The sequence below is a fragment of the Notechis scutatus genome, chromosome 1, assembly GCF_049901735.1.
Source record: "Notechis scutatus isolate UNSWTSFEM ecotype Mainland chromosome 1, rNotScu1.2, whole genome shotgun sequence".
In the NCBI taxonomy this organism is placed as follows: Eukaryota; Metazoa; Chordata; class Lepidosauria; order Squamata; family Elapidae; genus Notechis; species Notechis scutatus.
In genome coordinates this window covers 113,720,622-113,741,701 of record NC_142009.1, presented here as the reverse complement: position 1 = coordinate 113,741,701, position 21,080 = coordinate 113,720,622, and the positions used below count along the sequence as shown (strand labels likewise).

The following is a 21,080-nucleotide window of genomic DNA, read 5'->3' as shown; positions in this document are numbered from 1 at the left end:
GCACAATATAGTGCTATTGCTATCTGTAGATACCACCACAAAAAGCGATACTAGCAAGATCCTTATTTAAGAAAGGCTCTAGCCAACTTACTGCTACAGGAAAGTTGTTTACAAGGAAGGAAAGAAGACATGAATGCAGGCTTGGGCCAGATCATTTGATCAGGATAGTATTATAACTGTGCTAGTTGAAGCCACTCTTTTGGTACAAAACAAGAGCAATTAAAAAACACACACACACACATATACACACACACACACATCAGTAAATAGAGCAAAGTCACTGCTCTGAAAAAAAAAAATCTTACTAAATCCGAATCCAGGCTAACAACAAGACTGTTACTAATAAATAAAGACCTTTGGGAAGAGTGCTGAGTGTATACCAGATCTATTTTCAGCCTGCATCAGCAGCTGCTACCCCTGGATCACATCTTTATTCAACGCTATACGTAATCACTGGAGTGCTGAAACCAGTAAGATAATGGAAGAGCCCAGCATAAATCTGTTCTTGAGTGGAATGCTAAATGAGAAAAATAATACAAAAAGGGGAGGGGGAAATAAACCACATTTTCAAGTCATTAAGAAGAAAGACTTTGACATATGAAGTGTTGCAGCCATTAATAGCACTTATCATATAGAGTGGAGACAAAGAGACAGATTAATCAAACTGACAGAACCGGGACATTTTATGCTAATGTGGTCTCTTGGGTTTTCGTTTGTATTCCTCTGTGCCTGAAAAACTGATACTATTACAGGGGAAGAAACTGGAAAAACAACATGCAACAGATCATAAAAATTCATATGACACATAACTACACTAAAAATATTGAAAAAGCAAGTGTGGGACCAGGGCTGAGGAACTGTTTGTGATAAGGACACAAAGTCACAAACCTGTTTAGGAATGCTTTCTATTCATATCTAACAACAGTTTCTCTTATTCCATATATGAATCACTGAAATGACAAAGGAAGGCAAGGGATCTGTTGGTCAAAAAGACGTACTGGGGGGGAAAGCATAAGGGATAAGGCAGTTTTGCTTATATCAAATTATATCATATTCTATAATAAAGGAAAGTTGTTAAAGAGTTTTGCTATTGGTGAGTTTTGAGAGCTGAAGGAGGCCGTAAGTGAGAGATAATGTAACTGCTTTGCATATAAGTGCCAGGTTCCAGTCCCACTGTCTAGGAAACTAGTAAAGACTTCTGCCCATATATTTTTTTAAAAGTAGTGGTCAGAAAGAACCAGCAACACTGAACTAGTTGAATCAATCATTTAATTTTGCATAAAGCAGCACTCTCTATAATTTGTACTTCAAAAAGCAAGAAAGGAAGTGAAAGGCAGAGCCAATAACGATCTGATATCACAAAGTGATAGTATCTGGATTTGCTGTCTTCTAAAGCAGGGGTCCCAACCCCTGGGCCATTATTGGGCAGTGGCCTATTTAGAACCGGTCCGTGTGAGCTGTGTTGTTCGCACGTGTGTGTGTGTATGCATTGGCCTGCCGCTTGTGCAAGTTGAGCTGCACACACTGGCCTGCTGCTCACGTGGCCCAGCTCCCCTGTCTTCCCCCCACCTGAGGCTGCTAAGCCACAAAGGTTGGGTACTGCTGCTCAAAAGGTTTCGGACTGTGATACCCATAATCCCTTGTTATTGTCCAAGTTGCTGGAGAGGGGCACTGGGAATTAAATTCTAAAATATCTCAGGAGGAATAGATTGTGCCCAATTGATCACATGCGTGGGATTTCAGACCATTTAATCCATTTATTTTTGGGGTGTGTTTTTTTTTTTAAAAAAAGCTAAAGTTGAACTTTTTTGTGCAGCAAAATCCACAGTATTGTCAGTCATGAGCCCCTACTGATTTTCATTGTATGTCATACTTATTCAATCTTTGAACAAAACAAAATATACACATTCAGACAGGTGAGCTTTATTGCTTTCACTTTAAGTATTGATGGAGGCAAACTGCCATTCTCTAAAAGCAAAGGGAGAAGGCAAGTAAAAGTAAGAATGAGCACCTGTCAAGTTAGTAGTGGGTTAAACAAATGGTGAAGACCTCAGTGAGCAATTGCTGCAGGCGCATGTTGTATTATGTTACGTCTGTAATATCAGCATCTAGCTGTAGCTAGTAACTACAGTATACTATGAACAGTGGCCTCATGACTCATGTGGCTTTTGGCTCTCTGGAAATATCAAGTGTATTTGTTCTTCTGATCACTACTAGTAAAAATTGATGATACTATTCCCCACCACTGAGAGATGAAAAGCATACGAGATTTGTCCTATAAATCCTGTAATAATTTAACATACTTAAAAATAACCCCTCCCTAAACCAATTTCACTTTGCATCATGGCCCTCATATAGGTGTTTGGGAAAACATAGTTTGCAGTATTTATATTCTCAATCATGGTTTGCATGTTCAGGATTCAAGGCTGGAGTTAAAAAGATTTTAAAGAATACAGATGAATGAGACTCAAGAAAGTCACTGCAAATCAGAGTACATAATACTCTCCATGGAGAAAGAGAACGAGGTCCTTATAGCCTATTTAGCTCTACTCTGTGTGTGTGTGTGTGTGTGTGTGTGTGTGTGTGTGTGTGTGTGTGTTTGTTGTATGTAAGACTTCCTAATTTATATTTAGCCTTCTGCCTTCCCCTGCTTCCCAACACTTCCAGTCTTCCAGTGTATTTGTAATATCTTGAAATTAGGATTCGTAGCTGCCCTATGAACAATTACTGTGCTTTAATTCAATTAGCAGCTGAATTAAAGCAGCTTAAGTTGAACTGGCAGCTTAAGTGTAGTTTTTCCTATGACTGCATTCTCACATCAACAACATTTTTACCTAAGGACCACTAATATGTGTAACAGAAATTGAGCTGTTATTTCTCTTTCCCAAATATGTTACATCCCTGCCTTGGATCTATATTGTGCTTCCCTATGTATATATCACGAGGGGTCTTGCTGAAGCATGGAAAGAAAAGTGGATATGAGTGGACAGATTAGGCTTGTTAGTACTATTCAGCATCAATATATTAATTTTAAGGTTTGATGCTTAAAACTGTGGCAGAGAATACAATTTCCCAGACTGTAGAAATTAATAGGACAGGAAAACCTGAACCTGCTCTTTTTATTGCTGTCCAATGTTTGACACTAAGAAACATGCCTTGTAATTTATAATGAAACAGTTAGTTTGTGGAGAAAATATCTTTTTCTATCCTGAATCAACTGCAATTAATTTCACACAATAAATATGAGCCTGGTGATGAAAGAGATTAGAGGGAGTGAATGTTGTGATTCAGAGCTAGATGTCAGCAAAGAGTTTGGCAGAATTGCCTCACATCACTATTTAAAGATCAAGCTGGAAAAAGATGGGACATTCCCCTTAGCATCATTAAATGCGAAGTTTAATATTAGTGAATTGCACTCAAACCATTGAATACTCAGACTCAAGCAGCTTTCTCCAACTTGGGGCCGCTTTAGATGTATGGACTTCGTCTCTCAGGATTGTCAGTAATGGCCCTGCTGAATGGCTGAGAAATTCTGTGCTACATTATGATATTTTTTCCAATCTCATGCATGATAGTAAACTTGTACACTATCATAACCTTAAAATTGTGTTATTTTCTAAATCAAACGGTTTTGGCAATAAAAGAAGTCTAGCACTGTGATTATTATTGATAAAGCACTATTTTAATATACTGTATTTTGTGCTTCATATGTTGAATTCCTAGCTTTTGGGAAGCTGAACTTTCTTAAGTTCAGAATGGAACTATGAAACTATACATGGCAATTGTGTTTAAAATAATGTCTCACAGAAACACTAGTACATTTTACCTTTTATTTTTGTCCTGTATATTCTGCCCATTTATGAAATATACCACCTTTGTTTGATAGCAATCCCTCCCATCATGCGTGTTCCACCTATTGGTTTCCACTAAAAAACTAACTTCCTGCCACGTCTTCTTTCATCATGTAGACCGGGGATGTCAAAGTCAAGGCCACGAGCTGGGCTGGATCCGGCCCATGGGGTGCTTAGATCTGGCCTGCAGGGTCACCGTGGAAACAGTGAAGGACCGGCCCACAATGCCTCTGCCAAGGAGAATGGAGCTCGGGAGGGCTCCGTGCAGTCCTTGCGGGCTCTATTTTAGCTGGCAGAGGGCTGCAGGAGGCTGTTGGAGCCAAAAACGGAGAACTCCCGCCACAGGCGCCCCGACATGAGTGACGTTGAGCTGGCCGCGCCAAACCCGGCCATGCTCCCTGGCCCTCCAAGGTCAAACACAACCCTGATGTGGCCCTCAATGAAATTTGAATTTGACACTTCTGATGTAGCCTGAAACATTCCTGGTTATTCTCTATTTGATATGGCCTGTAAACGTATTAATTCTTAAGCAAAAAGGATTCCTATATAAGCTTCTCACCAAATTTGTATCCATTTCTAGTGGTTTGAAAAAGGCTTTCTCCTGCATGTAATAAAAACCTTGCAAGCTTTTAAAGGAGAAATATAGCCTTATAGATGTCACAGCAGGTAACATCACTAAGCTAACTTTGGCTGATCTTGAAAAAGTTAAACAGAGTCAGACATGGATATTATTTGGAAGAAAGACTACGGCTGTAGAGTATTTTATGCTAGAGTTGGAAAATCCCTGAAAGAAGATAATGGCAAATATTGTCTATCATTTCTGTATTGTTGCCAAGAAAAAAAAATTAAATCGACTGATTATATACATGAAGATACAATCACCTTTTATATGGATTTTAGGTAACAATGGCCCAGAATGTTGCTAAAGTGGTTAAGTAGTCTATGGTGTATTTACTCTATAATTAAGCATCAGTATGGAAGACAAATATATTAGGAACAATACAATAAAATCTTGTAACAGTCAGATAACTAGTACTTTTCCTAATAGCATATTCTATGACAGAATTTCTAAACTATATTTTGCTGAATGAGTGTCCCCCAGACCAGGGATCCCCGTGGCCCATTACTGGGCCATGAGCCATTCGGAACTGGACCGCGGAAGTGACAGGTGAGCCTACTTGAGTGAGCATCAACGGCCAAGTGCACTAAATTTGCGCGAGCAGCAGGGACAGTTGCCAGCTGCTGGTGCAAATGGAGCTGCGTGCATGAGTACTTGCCCATCACTCACACAAAATCATCTTTTTTCCCTCCCGACCCACTGCTCTTCAAAGCTGGAAAAGTTGGGGAACTTTGCCCAGACAACAGAAGTTCTTCTGCAAACTGATCCCAAGACCTTAGAAAGGGATTATGGATCCATCCAGTTATTTAACCAATAATTATCCTGTCACAGAATGAAAAAGAGATGTTAGCTCTTTTTTTTGACTGCTACATTAAAGTAGATAAAAAGATCACTAAAAGACTTTTGGATGACAGTTCACAGAGAAAAAGAAACTTTAATTGAAAAGGCACAGGAAGTCTCAACAGCTTTTTTTCAGCATATTTTAGTGAAAGTTGATTTTCAGCTCCCACAAACAAGACTAAATATCAACCCTGACCGAATAATATACACTGATTCTTAAGACTTGCTTTAAAAATGTCAGTCCATACATTGTTGAAATATAACATACTGTGCAATTAATTCATCCCACTGATTTATAATTAATATGTTAAAAGGGATAATAAAACTTATTGACATGCAGACTTGTTTATTGACTGCCTTCTTTAATGACTGTTCAAAATTATGGATGTTAAAAAAAAAGCTTTGCGACGAATTGTTACATTTACCATTGTCTCATCCCTAGTCACATGGTCATCATTGGGCATACTGCAACGGGTACATATTTATTATTGTTCCAATGTCTCATAGGTACATGATCACTATTTGTGTGCTTCACAACCAGCTTTTGACAAGTAGGGTTAAGAAGAATGTGGAAATAAAGTCACATGTTTTGCTTAATTCCCAAAGGGGAAATGAAATCATAAGCCTGTCATGGTTATGTGATTTTCTGCTTAGAGATCACAGCACTTAGTGGTGGAGTTGCCAGTCTCATTTGTGATCACCTAAGCTAGGACTACATGCAGATACAATCCAAGTGCACAACGATGCATGGAACAAAGGCACCGTATGCGACTTGATAGGAATATATTCAATTGGGCATGGTATTGAATGTACGAATGTAAGTTTTTCTTTGTCTCTCATAATGTTAAAAACCAGGGTCAATCATTAAACTAAACTTGGAATGGTTCAGGTTTGATTAAACAATAGGTAAATTATGGAACTCAGTGTAATTAGATGCAATGAATAGCAATTTATACTTTTTCAAAAGGCAATTGGAAAAAATTAGTCTATGAAAAGCTATTTGTTTTTACTGGTTTTTAAATATCTTTGGGGTCAAAAGCAACATATTTTAACTGCTAGGTAACAATGACTTCTAGCTCTCCTGTCCATGTTTGTAAATTCCAAATGGATCTGGTTGATCACTATGGAACAGACATGCTATAGTATATACATTGCTGATATGATCCAACAGAGATTCATGTTTATAATTCTATTTATGCAGCAGGTTTATATAAAAATATTGATGTTTTATTTTCATTTTCCCTAAAGATACTCAGCACAAAAGTTTATTATTATTTTTACCTCAAATGCATTCTGATTCAATTAGCATTTTTGAATTTATTTATTAATGTCCCAAGGTGAGGATGTATCACTGTCTGCTCAGCCTCACAACATATATCTCTAAATAGAATGTTTTGTCCCAATTTTTCTTACTTTACATGTCATTTTTCTTCTTGCTTCTTCCTAAAGTTTAAAATAATGTCCAACTCATTCAACTTTCCTACAGAGTCTGTGATTATCCAGGTCTCTCATTCATCTGTGTCATGGACTGCTGGGTAATTGAGCTGCTTGATATCCTTCTCAAATTGCAGCAACTGTAACTGGATGTAATGTGGTAGGCAGGTCTGACTAAGGGAGATTCAACGGGAATTATCACCATCTTTAGGCACTATAAAGATATGACCTTGTTTGCATTTGGGGGAGAAGGAATAGAACAGATAACTTGTTCTACTGGAATGCTGCTTTGATTGACAAAGGCACTTCAAGCTATAATGATGGAAAATCAAGGTAGTTAATTTCATGAAAAGCCTTCGTGGATTAAGTTTTCAACTGCAGACAGTTTGGAAATGCAAAAACGTAGTGGTTAGTGCTTATTGTAAATAACACTACAATTTTTATTTCTCATTATCTCGACTCTTTATGTCTGTTGACACACTCTAAAGCTGCATTAGCAGATGTTTACTAAACCTCCTAAAACTTTTTTCTCATTTACTGTAGTCAAGCCAGGTGTCATTCATCCTGTATTAATGTGATTGAGTTTCCTTCATAAAAGCATTTCTAGCTGATAGGATTTATCTTATTTAATTTGGGCATTTCTCCATATTGTCAAGTTTATTTTGAATCTGGCTTTTATTAGGCATGGGAACTTTCACCGCACACTGTTTGCACGCCTTAATCTCTTACAATATACTCAGAAAGTGATTTGTTATCATCTTCACTTTTGTAGAACTGAAAGCACCAGAGCAAAGAATACCAAAAGCCAATTAAGGTTTCCTCTATCTGCCTAGCAGGGAGAGCACAAAGGATGCTATTTAATCAGTTTTCCTGCTCCAAATGACTGCAGATCCTACAATAATAAAAATTCTCTCAACCTCCAGCTCAATACAAAAAGAAAGCAAATTTTATTTTATAGTGCTTTATCTATAGTATGTGTTTGGCACACATTTAATGCATTTATCAGGGGATTTGCAAAACAAAACAAAAACCCCTGATTGAACACCAGGAGGGGAAACAAAACTGCTGGTATGCAATTATTTCACCATTACAGCTTGCAAGAAATTTTAAATTCAGGAGAAGGAATTATAGTGACATGCCAGCAGTTTTGCAACCAGATGCTTCTCCCAATACATATAATCCTGATTATGTATTGTGCAATGATTGAAGCAGGCTAGGGAATAGATATATCGTAAACAATGCTTATAGACTGGCACTAGGAGCAGCGAAGTCCTGCATCGAGAGGGAGAAATAATAGCAGTTTTCTTGAGTCTAGGAGCAAAATGGACTTTAGCAAACTTTATGTTTACAGAAAATAGCATCCTGGTTTTGATTTGAAATAAACTTCAGCAGAGCCCCACCACCCCAAAAAAACTTCAGCTCCCAACTCAGCTGATAGTTTGCTATTATATACAGCAAGTTGAGAGTTGGTATAAAGCAGAGATGAATAATAGAAGGGAATACTTACAGCTTTTCTATAGCCCACTTCTGACATGTTTAGACTACTACCCTTATTGTTCTTGAAGAGCCACAAAACATAGCTCTTCGAGAGGGCATCTGGAGACAGATGATCATAATATCCTGAATAGGTTGGTTGTAATTAGCTGTTACTTAATTGTTAGGAAGTTGTATACTACTCAGTCAGTTGACTGGAGCAGCATATACATCTAAATATATATAAATACAGGTAGTCCTCGACTTAAGAGCACAACTGAACCTAACATTTCTGATGCTAAGTGGGTTTTGCCTCATTTTACCACCTTTCTTGCTACAGTTGTTAAAGTGAATCCCTGCAGTTGTTAAGTTAGTAACACAGTTTTTAAGTGAATCTGGTTTCCCCATTGACTTTACCTGTCAGAAGGACACCAAATGTGATCACATGACCCTAGGACAATGCAACCATCATAAATAGGATTCAGTTGCCAAGCAACTGAATTCTGATGATATGACCATGGGGAGACTGCAACAGCTGCGAGTGTGAAAAACGGTCGTAAGTCACTTTTTCAGTGTTGCTGAACTTCAAAACAGCTGCTAAATGAACTGTTGTTAAGTCGAGGATTACCTGTAAATGCACATGAAAAAGTCCCTAAAACTTCAGGAATATCCCTTCAATTCCTCTACATAAGCTTTTTTATAAAAAATGCTGGACAACAATGAAAACCGAGCCAAAGCCCTGACCCATCTGTCACTTGGTCTATAGATTATTAGTTAGTTCTTAATAGCAGCACTGACACTTAACAGCAGTTTTAATTCATCAACAAGGTCAAGCTTTATTATGTGATCCCCTATTTGACTTGCTTATTGTCCTACACCTACCTTAAATGCAGTCTGGACCTTCTCCCTCAACACCCGGCCAACCTTACCATCTATGTCTCTAATCTGCATTCTTTTGCAATAACATTCACATGGGAGATAAGTATAAAATAGTGTTTTGTCTTGACACACAGGCAAATTGGGAGAGAAAGAGATTGTCAAGCAGCTGGTCTTTTGGGTTGCCATGTTACAGGCAGGGGTGTGAGATGGGTGTAACTTTTGAAACAGACATGAGGAAGAGTTCCCCAGCATGTGGTAGACTACAATATAAAGCATGAAGAGGAGTCGTGGTAGCGCAGTGGTTAGAATGCAGTATTGCAGGCTAATCCTGCCAACTGCCAGGAGTTCGATTCTGACTGGCTCAAGGTTGATTCATCCTTCCAATGGATGGATGGTACAATGAGAACCCAGATTGTTGGGGGCAATACGCTGACTCTGTAAACCGCTTAGAGAGGGCTGCAAAGCACTATGAAGCAGTATAGAAGTCTAAGTGCTATTGCTATTTTATATAAACAAATTGCAAAATCTTGGGATGACTTATGTCATTTTGTTCTTAGGCAGTGATGTTTTCTTTCCCAAATTCTCATAGAGCAACTGCTTCAAAATTCCCTTCTAGAACTGTGCTTGGTAGCCATAGCCCTCTGGTTAATTAGCAGGTTGTTTCTTCTTCACCTTCTGAAGAAGAGAAGGCCTGCCTTCTTTCAGCCTGAGAGCACTTCATTTCTGCTCCTTTGCTAATGAACCACTTTTATGTGGACGGTGGTTTATTAGCTTGTACCTGAATGACCCAAGACTATTACTTGCAATGGAGCTAATTCCTGTTGTCTGACTCTGTCAAGAGCAGGGGGAAAATGAACCCAGTGTTATCTCCTTCCACTCAGCTTTCAGCTCACTATGACTAATGCAGCTTTGCTTTAATTGGCAAAGGGAAGGCAATCCAATGACTCAGACACCACTATAAACAGTACTGACTATTTCTAAAATAAAAGTACCATGGCACCACAAATGACTCAATCATTTCCTAAGAATTATTACTTATAGTGATGAAGTCATGTTAATTAGATAATGGCTGGCTGCCAACTAATATTGGCATGACCTACTATATCCTTGGCTCCCAGCCATGCATGTCTTTCTATCACATTTTCCCCCCTCTCTGGTAATCTAGATGGGAAGTGGGAAATATTCCCAATTGCTACTTTAATTCTTATCATGAATGAAAAGATTAATTAGAATGTCTTGTCAAAAGGAATGGGTTCCACACGTAAATAAAGAAAAATGAAAAGGAACAGAGATCAAACCAAGGCTATAATTTTAATCTCTTTCTTAGAAAATGACTGACTAGAATTTAATAGGGCCCAATTTCAGCACGCATTTAGAAAAGGATGCCTCCTTTTCAGTGTGCACAAGGGTGTTGTAAAATCATGAATCCACTTTTTTAAGGAGAAAGAAATAGACCAAGGTACATACCATGTATTTTTAATATACAAGATTAGGGTTTTATAAGAGACTTAGATTGCAATCTTATCCACCATGTAACTCCCATAGAATTAAACAGGGCTCAATAGAATAATTGCATTTTATATGCCTAATTGGGTTTGCATCCAACTCGCAAGACTAGCATAAAATATTAATTTATTGCACATCCTTAAGGTTTAATGCATTTAATATTTCTTATCCCTTTTGTATTACAATAATCTTATGACCTTCAGTTTTATTCTGCAGCTAAGACAATAAATCTTGTCAAGAAATGGCAAGGAGTTAACTCTGACTGAGATCACCTTTATCAACTTGAAGGAGACACAACTTTGCTAGTAGTAGTGATACTTCTGATGAGCACTTTGTGATTTGTTTAAGGTGACAATTCATATCTGAACTGGGATACGAAAAGGTACAAATCTCACTAATTCAGTTTCACTGACTAAGATTGAAAGGAGCTCTGGTCAAAATATTCTGAAGTCACCAAAAAATTAAAAGAGCTTCCTACCCATAATCGTCATAAAAGGCCAAGTAACAGAGGAATTATTAGCTGAATAACAAAAAGGAATAAGCAAGGTCATTTTATAAAAAAAAAACCTAAAAAGACCAACAAAATCTATACCTGCTCCAGACCAAATTCACTGGAAGCCTTGCTGAATGCCTTCTCCTCTTTTCTAGGTCTTCTAGAGAGAAATGCCTACTGATAGCAAATACAGAGAGTTTATAACCTTCTTATTCCAAGTCATATTGCCAAAATCCAGAATATGTCATTATGGAAACTGGAGTGAGAATCTTTCACCCGGGTTTATTTTTTTTTGTTGGTATGACATAACATGTTGAACTTTGATTCTAGCATTAGAGAGGATCTTTTTGACTTTGGGCAACAGATTGGAGAAGAAGTTATGGTCTTTATGACCCCATATTATCTTCCTGCAGTAGTAACATAATAGCTATTGCAGGTAGATAACTAAGCCAGAGGCAGGATGCACAACTAGAAAAACTACAAAATACTATGGCAAATGCATGAATGAGGGTAGAAAGGAGTTATGGTAGGAGAATCTTCAGGTGGTTTTGGTGGGAAGAAATCCTGCTGTTATTTTCAGACCTTTGTTATCAATTGACTGTGCCGACACAAATTGTGCAATATATTTTTCCACATATAGTAAATTCTTGGATAAAAATGAACCAATGCACAATAGTAAATTTACATAATTTACATATATGGTGACACTCTATGAAGATTGCAATTTTAAAAATCAGGTGCAATGTATTTCATTGTCATAAAAATATTTTTATTTAATTGGGGAGTTTGATAACATGCTGATCTTTAGTGTGTCTGGTCTATTCAATTATCGAATCTGTCAACACATTAAGCCTATTGGGACGAATATAAAAGATATATTATGTACTTTTCAAGCAAAGAAGCTTAAGCAAGCATTCTTTCAAATATTTTCAAGTATTATGCAATTACGTATAGGCAAGCACAAGTGTCCCAGTGACCCTCTCTTAACCTGACAAATCTGGGCTTGCAAACTCTTTTCCTTGACAGACCACTGAACTTGGAAAAAGATTTGCTGAGTGCACTGTTCTCTTTGATGTTTTTTATTAAATGTTTCCCCCCAATTCCTCTTGTCCAATCTGCGAAGTTATTTTTCAAGGCAGGATTTACAAAGCACTGGGCAAATTACACCTGCACAATAGTCAATTTCAACCCCAAATCTTAGCAAGCCACCTTCTTTCCTTTAGCAATGCACCCAGGTACAAAAACTTCCCAAAGGATCCCAGCACTTGGGTAGGGTAAAAATGGAGAATCTTTTGTGTGTTTAAGTCTCACGGAGGTCTTTCAAAGGAAATCTGAACTAGTGAAGCAGAATTAATCATCCTGCTTCTGGTTTAGCTTTGAGATGCTTTCTTCCCTAACGTGCACAGCAATTTGGCTTAGGGTGGTCATGTTTTTACATATTCTTTTTAAAGCACTGGACGAAGGATTCACTCTGTCCATTGTGCTGCTTGGACCTCTTCCTGCTTTCCCTCTTCCTTCCTTCTCGTTTGATGTTTCCTTGCTCCTGGCAGGCTGTTTCCTTGGCTTTTGCTCTCTAACCCTGCAGACCCGAGGGTGCTTGTTTCAGCATAGCATCCCACTCTCCTTCTCAGGATTAACACACTCTCCAGCAGAGTCTGATTTGAGCAACATGCAGAGAGCTTTGGGGATTATATTTCAAAACCGTCAGGTTTCTCTGATTCCTAAGCAGTTGGGCACAAAAGAGAGGAGCTTGTTTTCTCTCCTAGCTACCCAGTTTGAAAGGCTCTTTTAAAGTGACTGATAAACAATGGCATACTATACCTCTTCTGGCAGACTGACAACCAGGTCATTTTCTGTTTGCCCGACTAACGCCTGCAAGAAGTATTCGCTGCATGCAGCCAGCACAGCCCGATGGGCTCGGAATTCTTTGCCCTCCACAATCAAAGTCACGTCACAGAGAATATCCTGCTTCCGTTGGTCATTGAGGCATAGGAGGATATTGGTACAATGGACTGTTGACTCATACACATACATGGGGGATTCAGTCTTCTCATCCACAGACATTCCGTTCACACCCTAAAATAGAAGCAACAAACAATAAGAGAGAGATAGAAGGCCAAAGTGAGTTATTACAGTGCTTGCAATTTTTTTAAAAAAACCAAAAAGGAAGATTACATCATGATTTCTGCACACTGCATAGTTGAGCCAGCTCTCTGCAGAACTGCTGATCAGCATTTTAATTCTTAGCTACAACAAAGAATTCAAGAAATCTCTCTCTCTCTCTGGAAAGACAATTGCATTATAGGGTTTTTACTCAGTTGGCTTTTTCTTCTCCACAATGCTGAATGAGAGGGCTGGATTTTAAGAAATATTGAAAGCTATTATTAAACACTGTTTCAATAGTATAAGCTGCCTGGAGAAAAGGGGGATAGGATAAAATATCTGAGACAATCTTTGTAAAACAACAGTATTCAACCTATCGTTTTCTAGTGTTTTAGAATTACTGGCGCTTAGTGGCATTACAGGAAACTGTGGTTGAAATTCTCAACATTACTGTAGGTCTCCAGTTTTAAGGACAACTTGGTTGTGGATTTTTACATTCAAAGCACATATTCGACCCCTTAAAAATGACACATGAGCAGCTCACATCTTATTATACTGGTTCAGATAGCAAAAGCCAACAGAATTATGATACAACTATGCTTAAAAACCTAAAATAGAGCTTGCGAAGTTTATCTCAGTTATCTTATATAAAATCTGAAAAGTGGAGCTGCAATTACTCAGTGCGGCTAATGGAGGAGGCCTGAGGGTTAATGGTTTGCCCAACTACATCTTGAGAGTTTGTAGGAGATGAAACTTGAATTAGGAACTTCCTGGCCCAGAACAAATGCATCTAGGCACTGCACTAAAACACATACTTACAGAAATAAGCATCTCTGGAATTCTATGATATTTAGGCTGAAGTAGACCTGAAATGTACTTCTAATAGAAATAAATACAGGTAGTCCTTGACTTATGACCACAATTGAGCCCAGAATTTATGTTCCTAGGTGAGAAATCTGTTAAGTAAGTTTTGCCCCATTTTATGATTTTTCTTGCTACATTTGTTAAGTGAATCACTGCAGTTGTTAAATTAATAACATAGTTCTTAAGTGAACTTGGCTTTCCCATTGACTTTGCTTGTTGGCAGGTCACAAAAGGGAATTACATTGCCCTAGGACAGAAATATGAACCAGCCGTCAAGCATTCAAATGTAAACCACGTGACCATGGGGATGCTGCTATGGTCATAACTGTGAAAAAATGGTCATAGGTCACTTTTTTCTGTGCCGTTGTAACTTCAAACAGTCACTAAAATGAACTGTTGTAAGTCAAAGACTTATTTGTACTTCAAAAGAAATAAATACCAGTCACTTGATATAAACTTATAAGCAAGTCTGTGATACTGACAAGAGAACAAAATAATAGGAGACAGATCTTAAGAAGACTGTAGCGTGGCAAAATATATAACATTTAAAAGCTTTACTAAAGAAATATAGCATGAGAATGATTCAAGAACATGTATTAGGAAACACCTAATGTAATAACATGCTACTTTTTTAAAATGGGCATTTTTTAAACAGGCTTCTGCCAGGGGAGTGAATGAATATGTATTGCAATGCCATGATACAATCTCCCCCCTTTTAATACTTGTTTTGTGATACTTCACTCACACATACATACAAGAAGCTTTTGCCACATCATTTCGTACAATGAAATCTCAGTTTGCTGTGGACACCCGTGAAGCACAATTGTGTTCTTGATTGTATTACCGTACTTCGTCTACATAAACTAATATAAGAAGGCTAGATGATTTTCCTCTCAAAAAAATTAGGCAGATAAATGAAACAGATCATTAATTATTTGGAAAGGTCTTTATGAAACTGAAACAAGCTAGGTCAAAGATATTAGCCTAATTGAAACTTAGGGAAACTACCATTTGCTTAAATTAAAATATATATATATATATATATATAAATTGACATAGCCTGGAAAAAACAGGCTTATATGTTTTACAGTCATAGCTCTACTGCCTTATTTTACAATAGTATTAAAATAGATTCTATTTTTTAAAATGGAGCAAGACTATTTAAAGACTATTTAAAACTATTGCATCATCCTTGTGACTGTTTTCTTTTCTGCACCCTGGCAAAATGACTGAAAATGATTGATACAGGGAAGCTTCCCTATTTGCAAGATGACTACCATAAAAGGCATAATCAGTTACAAATACTGCCTTAACAAAATGCAACTGATACTTCTTCTAATTGTCTTTCTTCCTTTAAAAAAACCTCCAAACTCCCTGCTTAGGTTTGTCTTTTTCCTGGGAAATTGGAAAGCATCAGGCTGCAGCTATTCATCATTTTTATTTCCAAAGAAATTATGTAGGGCCAAGCCCATTCATGGAACTAAAGGTAATGCTGTAAGGCTAGCAACATGGGAGGAGGAGGAGGAGGAGGATGATTTGATAAAGAAGTGTAAGGAATGCTTTTCAAATTTGCAGATATTAAACTGGGTGGAGTAGCAAACAGAAAACAGAAAATAACATTCAAAACTACCTTATTAGGTTAGAAAAATACACTGAAAGTATCTGAGTGAAATTTAGATAAGTCAGACAGACACTTGTGAAATGAAAGACAAATGTGTGAAACAGGAATTAGGCTTGGTAGTAAGCAAAGTCTTCTACTTGTAGCCATAGCACTTAGACTTATATACCGCTTCTCAGTGCTTTTACAGCCCTCTCTAAGCAATTTACAGAGTCAGCATATTGTCCCCAACAATCTGAGTCCTCATTTTACCAACCTCGGAAGGATGGAAGGCTGAGTCAACCTTGAGCCTGGTGAGATCCGAATTGCCAAACTGCAGTCAGCCGGCAGTCAGCAGAAATACTATTCTAACACTATGTCACCTTGGTAGTTGATTGCAAATTCAGTATGAAACAATCAAGTGATAATTTTAGATCTCAATCAACAGAGGTGTAATTTTCCACTTTATTCTAGTTTGGTCAAACTCCATGCTGAGAATTGCATTTAGCAATTGGTATGGTTTCAGAGAAAGTAATAGGAGATTTAGGGTCTAGATTCTAGAACCTGGGTCCTATGAAGATGGAGTAGGGTTTTAGCCTTGAGAAAATAGTTACCGATGGTGGATATGACAGCATTCTGCAAACTTTTGAAATGAGCTCACTCTTTTTAAATTCTCTTTGTTCTTAAGATAGGAAGATAGAAGAATGGATTTTAGAAGATAGGATAAAGAAGAATAGATAACAGTATGTTATCTTCCAAAAATAAGAGGAGTATGAGAATGAATCTGTTTAAAAGAAAGTATATTTAGATATACTCAAGAGGAGAATAGGCTGCCATTCCTACACTGGTCAAATAGTTGGATTAAGTGGCAAAATGACTTCTTCCAGCCCACTAACTTTATAACACCAACAGGAAGACAACTAAAATGCATCTTTGCATTTATTCATGCTTTTCAAGCCATGTAAAATTAGCTATATAACTAAAATGTGTAACTGAAAAAAAGGAAATAAAAGTTATTACACATTGGCAGGACAAAGACCCAAAAGAAACCCAAAAAAGAAAGCATTAATAAGATGTGACATCCTTCTATAACTAACAGACTGGAACTAATTTAATGAAAACTTTTTTCTTCTTTGAAAGTAAGTAGTACTAAACTATAATTAGGGAGCCTCGGTGGTGCAGTGGTTAGAGTGCAGTACTGCAAGCTACTCCTACTGCAATTTGACAGATCAAATCCCACCAGGCTCAAGGTTGACTCAGCCTTCCATCCTTCCGAGGTGGGTAAAATGAGGACCCAGATTGTTGGGGGCAATATGCTAACTCTGTAAACCGCTTTGAGAGGGCTGGAAAGTACTATAAAGCGGTATATAAGTTTAAGTGCTATTGCTATAAGGGTTGAAATCAAGGACTCAGAATATGTAGTCACAGCAGCAAAGATTTCTATTCCTCAAGTCATTTTCTAATACCATATCCAATTTCACCTCTTGTTAAGTAGTGTTATTGTGGCTGTTTCCAAAATATCCAGAGAATTCAAACTGGGAACAGTTCAGAGTAACAATGAAGGCTTCCAGAAGGTAGCACATTGAACAAAAGACACCTCCACATTTCTGGCTGTCACCAAGACTGAAATGCTGATATCAGGCAACATCATAGTGAGGTTGCCCTAAGAACTTTTAAATTCAATCAGAAAAGAGAAATCTACCATTCTCTGTGTTAATGACAGTGGGTTCCGGGTAGATGAGGGGAAACAGCAACCACATATAAATTTTTGATTAGCAATGTAAGCCAAAATCCATGGATAAAAGGGATTGTGGGAAATTAAAGCGCAGCTTCCTTCCCATGGGAAGGCATAAGTAAAGGAATATGCTGAAACATTGACAAGCTGGTTGAGAAGGTCAAGTGCGAATATTGACTGAACCAGAGCACCTATCACAATTTATTAGCTAGCAGGCCCTTTGGTTTGAAGTTCCAGCATATATCAGCATCAGAATGACTTTGGCTATATCAAAAAAGCTCTTCAGGGTTGGATCTGGTTAGCACTTGGATGGAGGAACCCAGGAAACCTAGGTTGTCACAAAATAACACAGAAAGCAGCTGTGGCAAATTACTTATGTACCTTCCACAAAACTGGCCAGTAATGTCCAGGTAATTGGCAGGAGTATTTGAGAGACTCACTCACTTCACTTACACATCTGGCACAGGAGAGTCAACATATAATGGCATATAACTGGAGCGAATGAATGAAGGGATCTTTATTTATGGCAGTTGTAGAAAGACTTTTCATACAAAATACTTGGAGGTTGAATAACATGTTAGAGAAATGTCATACATGGTATCTTGAATTAAGCAAATAGTACCCTATCTGAAATATTTCTGTCACAGTTACACACGCTTATATAGGCTATTTTTAAAGGAAATTGTCGTATTTTGAAATAATACTCCTAACACGTGAGTTCTCTGCACACAAACTGCTTTATTTTTCTTAACTCCTCCCTTCCAGTTTCTTCATACTGTGTCACCTCAAAATATGTCCCTGACTACTCTCTGTCTAACATTGGTTCCTCTTCACAGTTAAACATCAACAGGTTCCATTTACCCTACACCACATCTCCCTTTTCTAGAGAACAAAGGGTAGACTACCTTTGTCTCACCAGACCTTAGAGGATTATTCTGCCTCTTTTGTTGAAGGTCTGTTCCTATCTAAATCCTGTTGGGAAGAAAATGTCATCATATAACTATTTACTAATCCAATACACCTAACGGTGTTTAAACTATTCTGCATCTTAGATTTCTTACTGAACTACACATCAACATTAACTCTTTATCACTTTCTCAGGTTTAACTATAGCTCTCCCAGACCTTGTCCTTGGGGTAGCTGTCACACTAGGAAAGTTTTTAAGTATTTTCCCAGGTGATGTAGAAACTTGTTCGCTGTTTGTCTCTGGCAACTCCTGCTGCTCCACCGCTTCTCCTTCACTTGCATGTGTATGTAAGGGTATCAAGTGCTGATGATTGCGTCTCACCACACCTTTAGGTACATCCACCAGATATGACCTTGGACTCATGTGATTCTGCAGCATAGTCCCAGATTCTTTTGTATCAGTGACCCATACATGCTCTCCTGGTACCAAATCACTAAGAGGTTTTGCACGATGTCTCCTGTTGTAGTATTCAGTATTCAATTTCCTCTTCTCTCTCTCTTTACGAGCAAAATGATCAACATCTGGCAATGCTGTGTCTAGCTGAGAGGGAAGAGTCGGCACAGTGGTACGAAGACGTCGCCCCATAAGCAGCTGAGCCGGACTGAACCCACTCTGGAGAGGGGTAGCTCTGTAGGCAAGCAGGGCCAGATAAGGGTCGCTAGCCTTTTTCAATAGACTTTTCACTGTCTGCACTGCACATTCAGCTTCTCCGTTACTTTGTGGAAACTTTGGACTGCTGGTAACGTGTTTGAACCCATACGTGGATGCAAAATGAGAGAAATCTTGGCCAGAAAACTGTGGTCCATTGTCTGACATCAACTCCTCTGCCGGGCAAAGATTGACTTCAGATGGACAATGACATCAGTTGACTTAGTGTTCGATAGCAGTGCAATCTCGACATATCTGGAGAAATAGTCTATCACAACTAAGTATGTTTTCCTTCCAAGTCCAAACATGTCAGTCCCTAACTTTTGCCATGGTCTTTCAGGGCACTCAGATGTCATGAGTGGCTCTTTAGTATTCTGACGCTCTTGAATACATGTCCTGCATTTGAGCACCATTTTACTGACCTGCTAACTGAGTCTTGGCCACCACACAGACTGACGAGCACGTTCTTTGCATTTCACCACCCCTTGGTGTCCTTCATGCAGCCTCTCCAACACCTCATTCGTCAGAGTGGATGGGATCACAAGCCTAGTGTCTTTCAGTAGTAATCCATCTCATACAGTGAGTGTAGCTCGTTCTGGCCAGTATCCTCTCAGTGCAGGTTCCTGTTTTGCATGCACTGGCCATCCATCTGCACACAATTTCATGACCCGAGAGCAAATACTATCAGCTTGCAACTGCTCTTTTATGATTTCCATATATGTGTGGCTAACAGGCAAGGTGTCTACTACACAGTCCACATATATGTTAGTGCTTTCCATTAGCTCCAGTTCTGCTTTGGACATGTGAGAGTCCACAGGTGAACGTGACAATGTGTCTGCTGTCCAAAGTGACTTTCCAGGCACATGCACAATGTAGTAAGAATAACGCATGAGCCTCATCCTGAATTGCTGAATTCTCAAGGGTAGAAGATCTAGTGCTTGGTCTCCAAACAAACTGACAAGTGATTTGTGATCAGTCTCCAGGCAGAAATGCTTTCCTAGGAGGAAATCCCAAAATCTTTCACATGCCCAGGTTAGAGCCAGGCCTTCTTTTTCTACCTGTGCATAGCGTTGTTCAGTTGGAGTGAGTGAACGTGATGCGTAAGCCACAGGCTTCCATTTATCTCCCCACTCTTGAAGAAGAACAGCCCCAAGCCATATGACGATGCATCCGCTGACACTTTCATTACTTTGTTCGGATCATACATGGCCAGCACCGGAGGGGAAGACAAAGCATCTTTCAATGTCTTAAATGCCCTGACCTGTTCCACATCCCAAACCCAACAGTTTTTCTTAGAAAGGAGATCATGCAGTGGCTTGTCTTTTTCTGCCAACTGAGGGATGAACTTCCCCAGCTGGTTTACCATGCCAAGAAAACTCCTCAGTTCATTCACACTAGAGGGCTCCTTAATAGCTCTGACAGCCTCTGTTTTCCTTGGGTCAGGTCGTATCCCTGCATCAGAGATGATGTGACCCAAAAAGACCACCTCACTCCTGGAGAGTTCACACTTATCCATGTTCAGAGTGATTCCCACCTTTTCCAGTTTTTTTTAGCACTGCATGGAGTCGATTGTCATGTTCTTCTTGGTCCCGTCCCCACACCAGTAGATCATCAATATGGCAAACTATACCTTCCAGCCCCTGTGTAACTTCCGCCATCATACATTGGAAATGTTCGGGTGCTGAGGCAATGCTAAATGGAAGATGGTTAAAGTGGAACTGCCTGAAGGGTGTAATGAATGTGGTATACTTTGCTGAATCCTCGGTGAGGGGTATCTGCCAAAACCCCATGTTGGCGTCTAATTTACTGAACATTTTAGCACCAGCCAGCATTCCAAGACTCTGTTCTACTGATGGTAAAATGAATTTTTCACGACAAACATACTTGTTCAAGCCAGTCAGGTCCACACACAAACGCACCTTTTTGCTGTCTTTCTTGGGCACCACTACCATGCCTACGCACCAGTCTGTAGGCTCTTCCACACGAGTGATTACTCCCAAGTTTTCCATGCGTTGAAGCTCATCTTTGACTTTCCCCATCAATGGTAGGGGAATCCTCCTTGGGGTTTTCA

The 21,080-nt window shown here is 38.8% G+C and overlaps 1 protein-coding gene across 1 annotated transcript in view; it reads right to left on the bottom strand.

Annotated features, from left to right (window-relative positions):
• The window catches only part of BACH2 (BACH transcriptional regulator 2), a 165,999-nt gene that overhangs the window by 25,162 nt on the left and 119,757 nt on the right, over positions 1–21,080 (bottom strand). The window contains exon 3 of the mRNA XM_026666567.2: positions 12,917–13,171. Within this exon, the coding sequence (XP_026522352.2) occupies positions 12,917–13,159 (243 nt within the window). The 5' untranslated portion in view covers positions 13,160–13,171. The remainder of the gene's footprint in view (positions 1–12,916; positions 13,172–21,080) is intronic.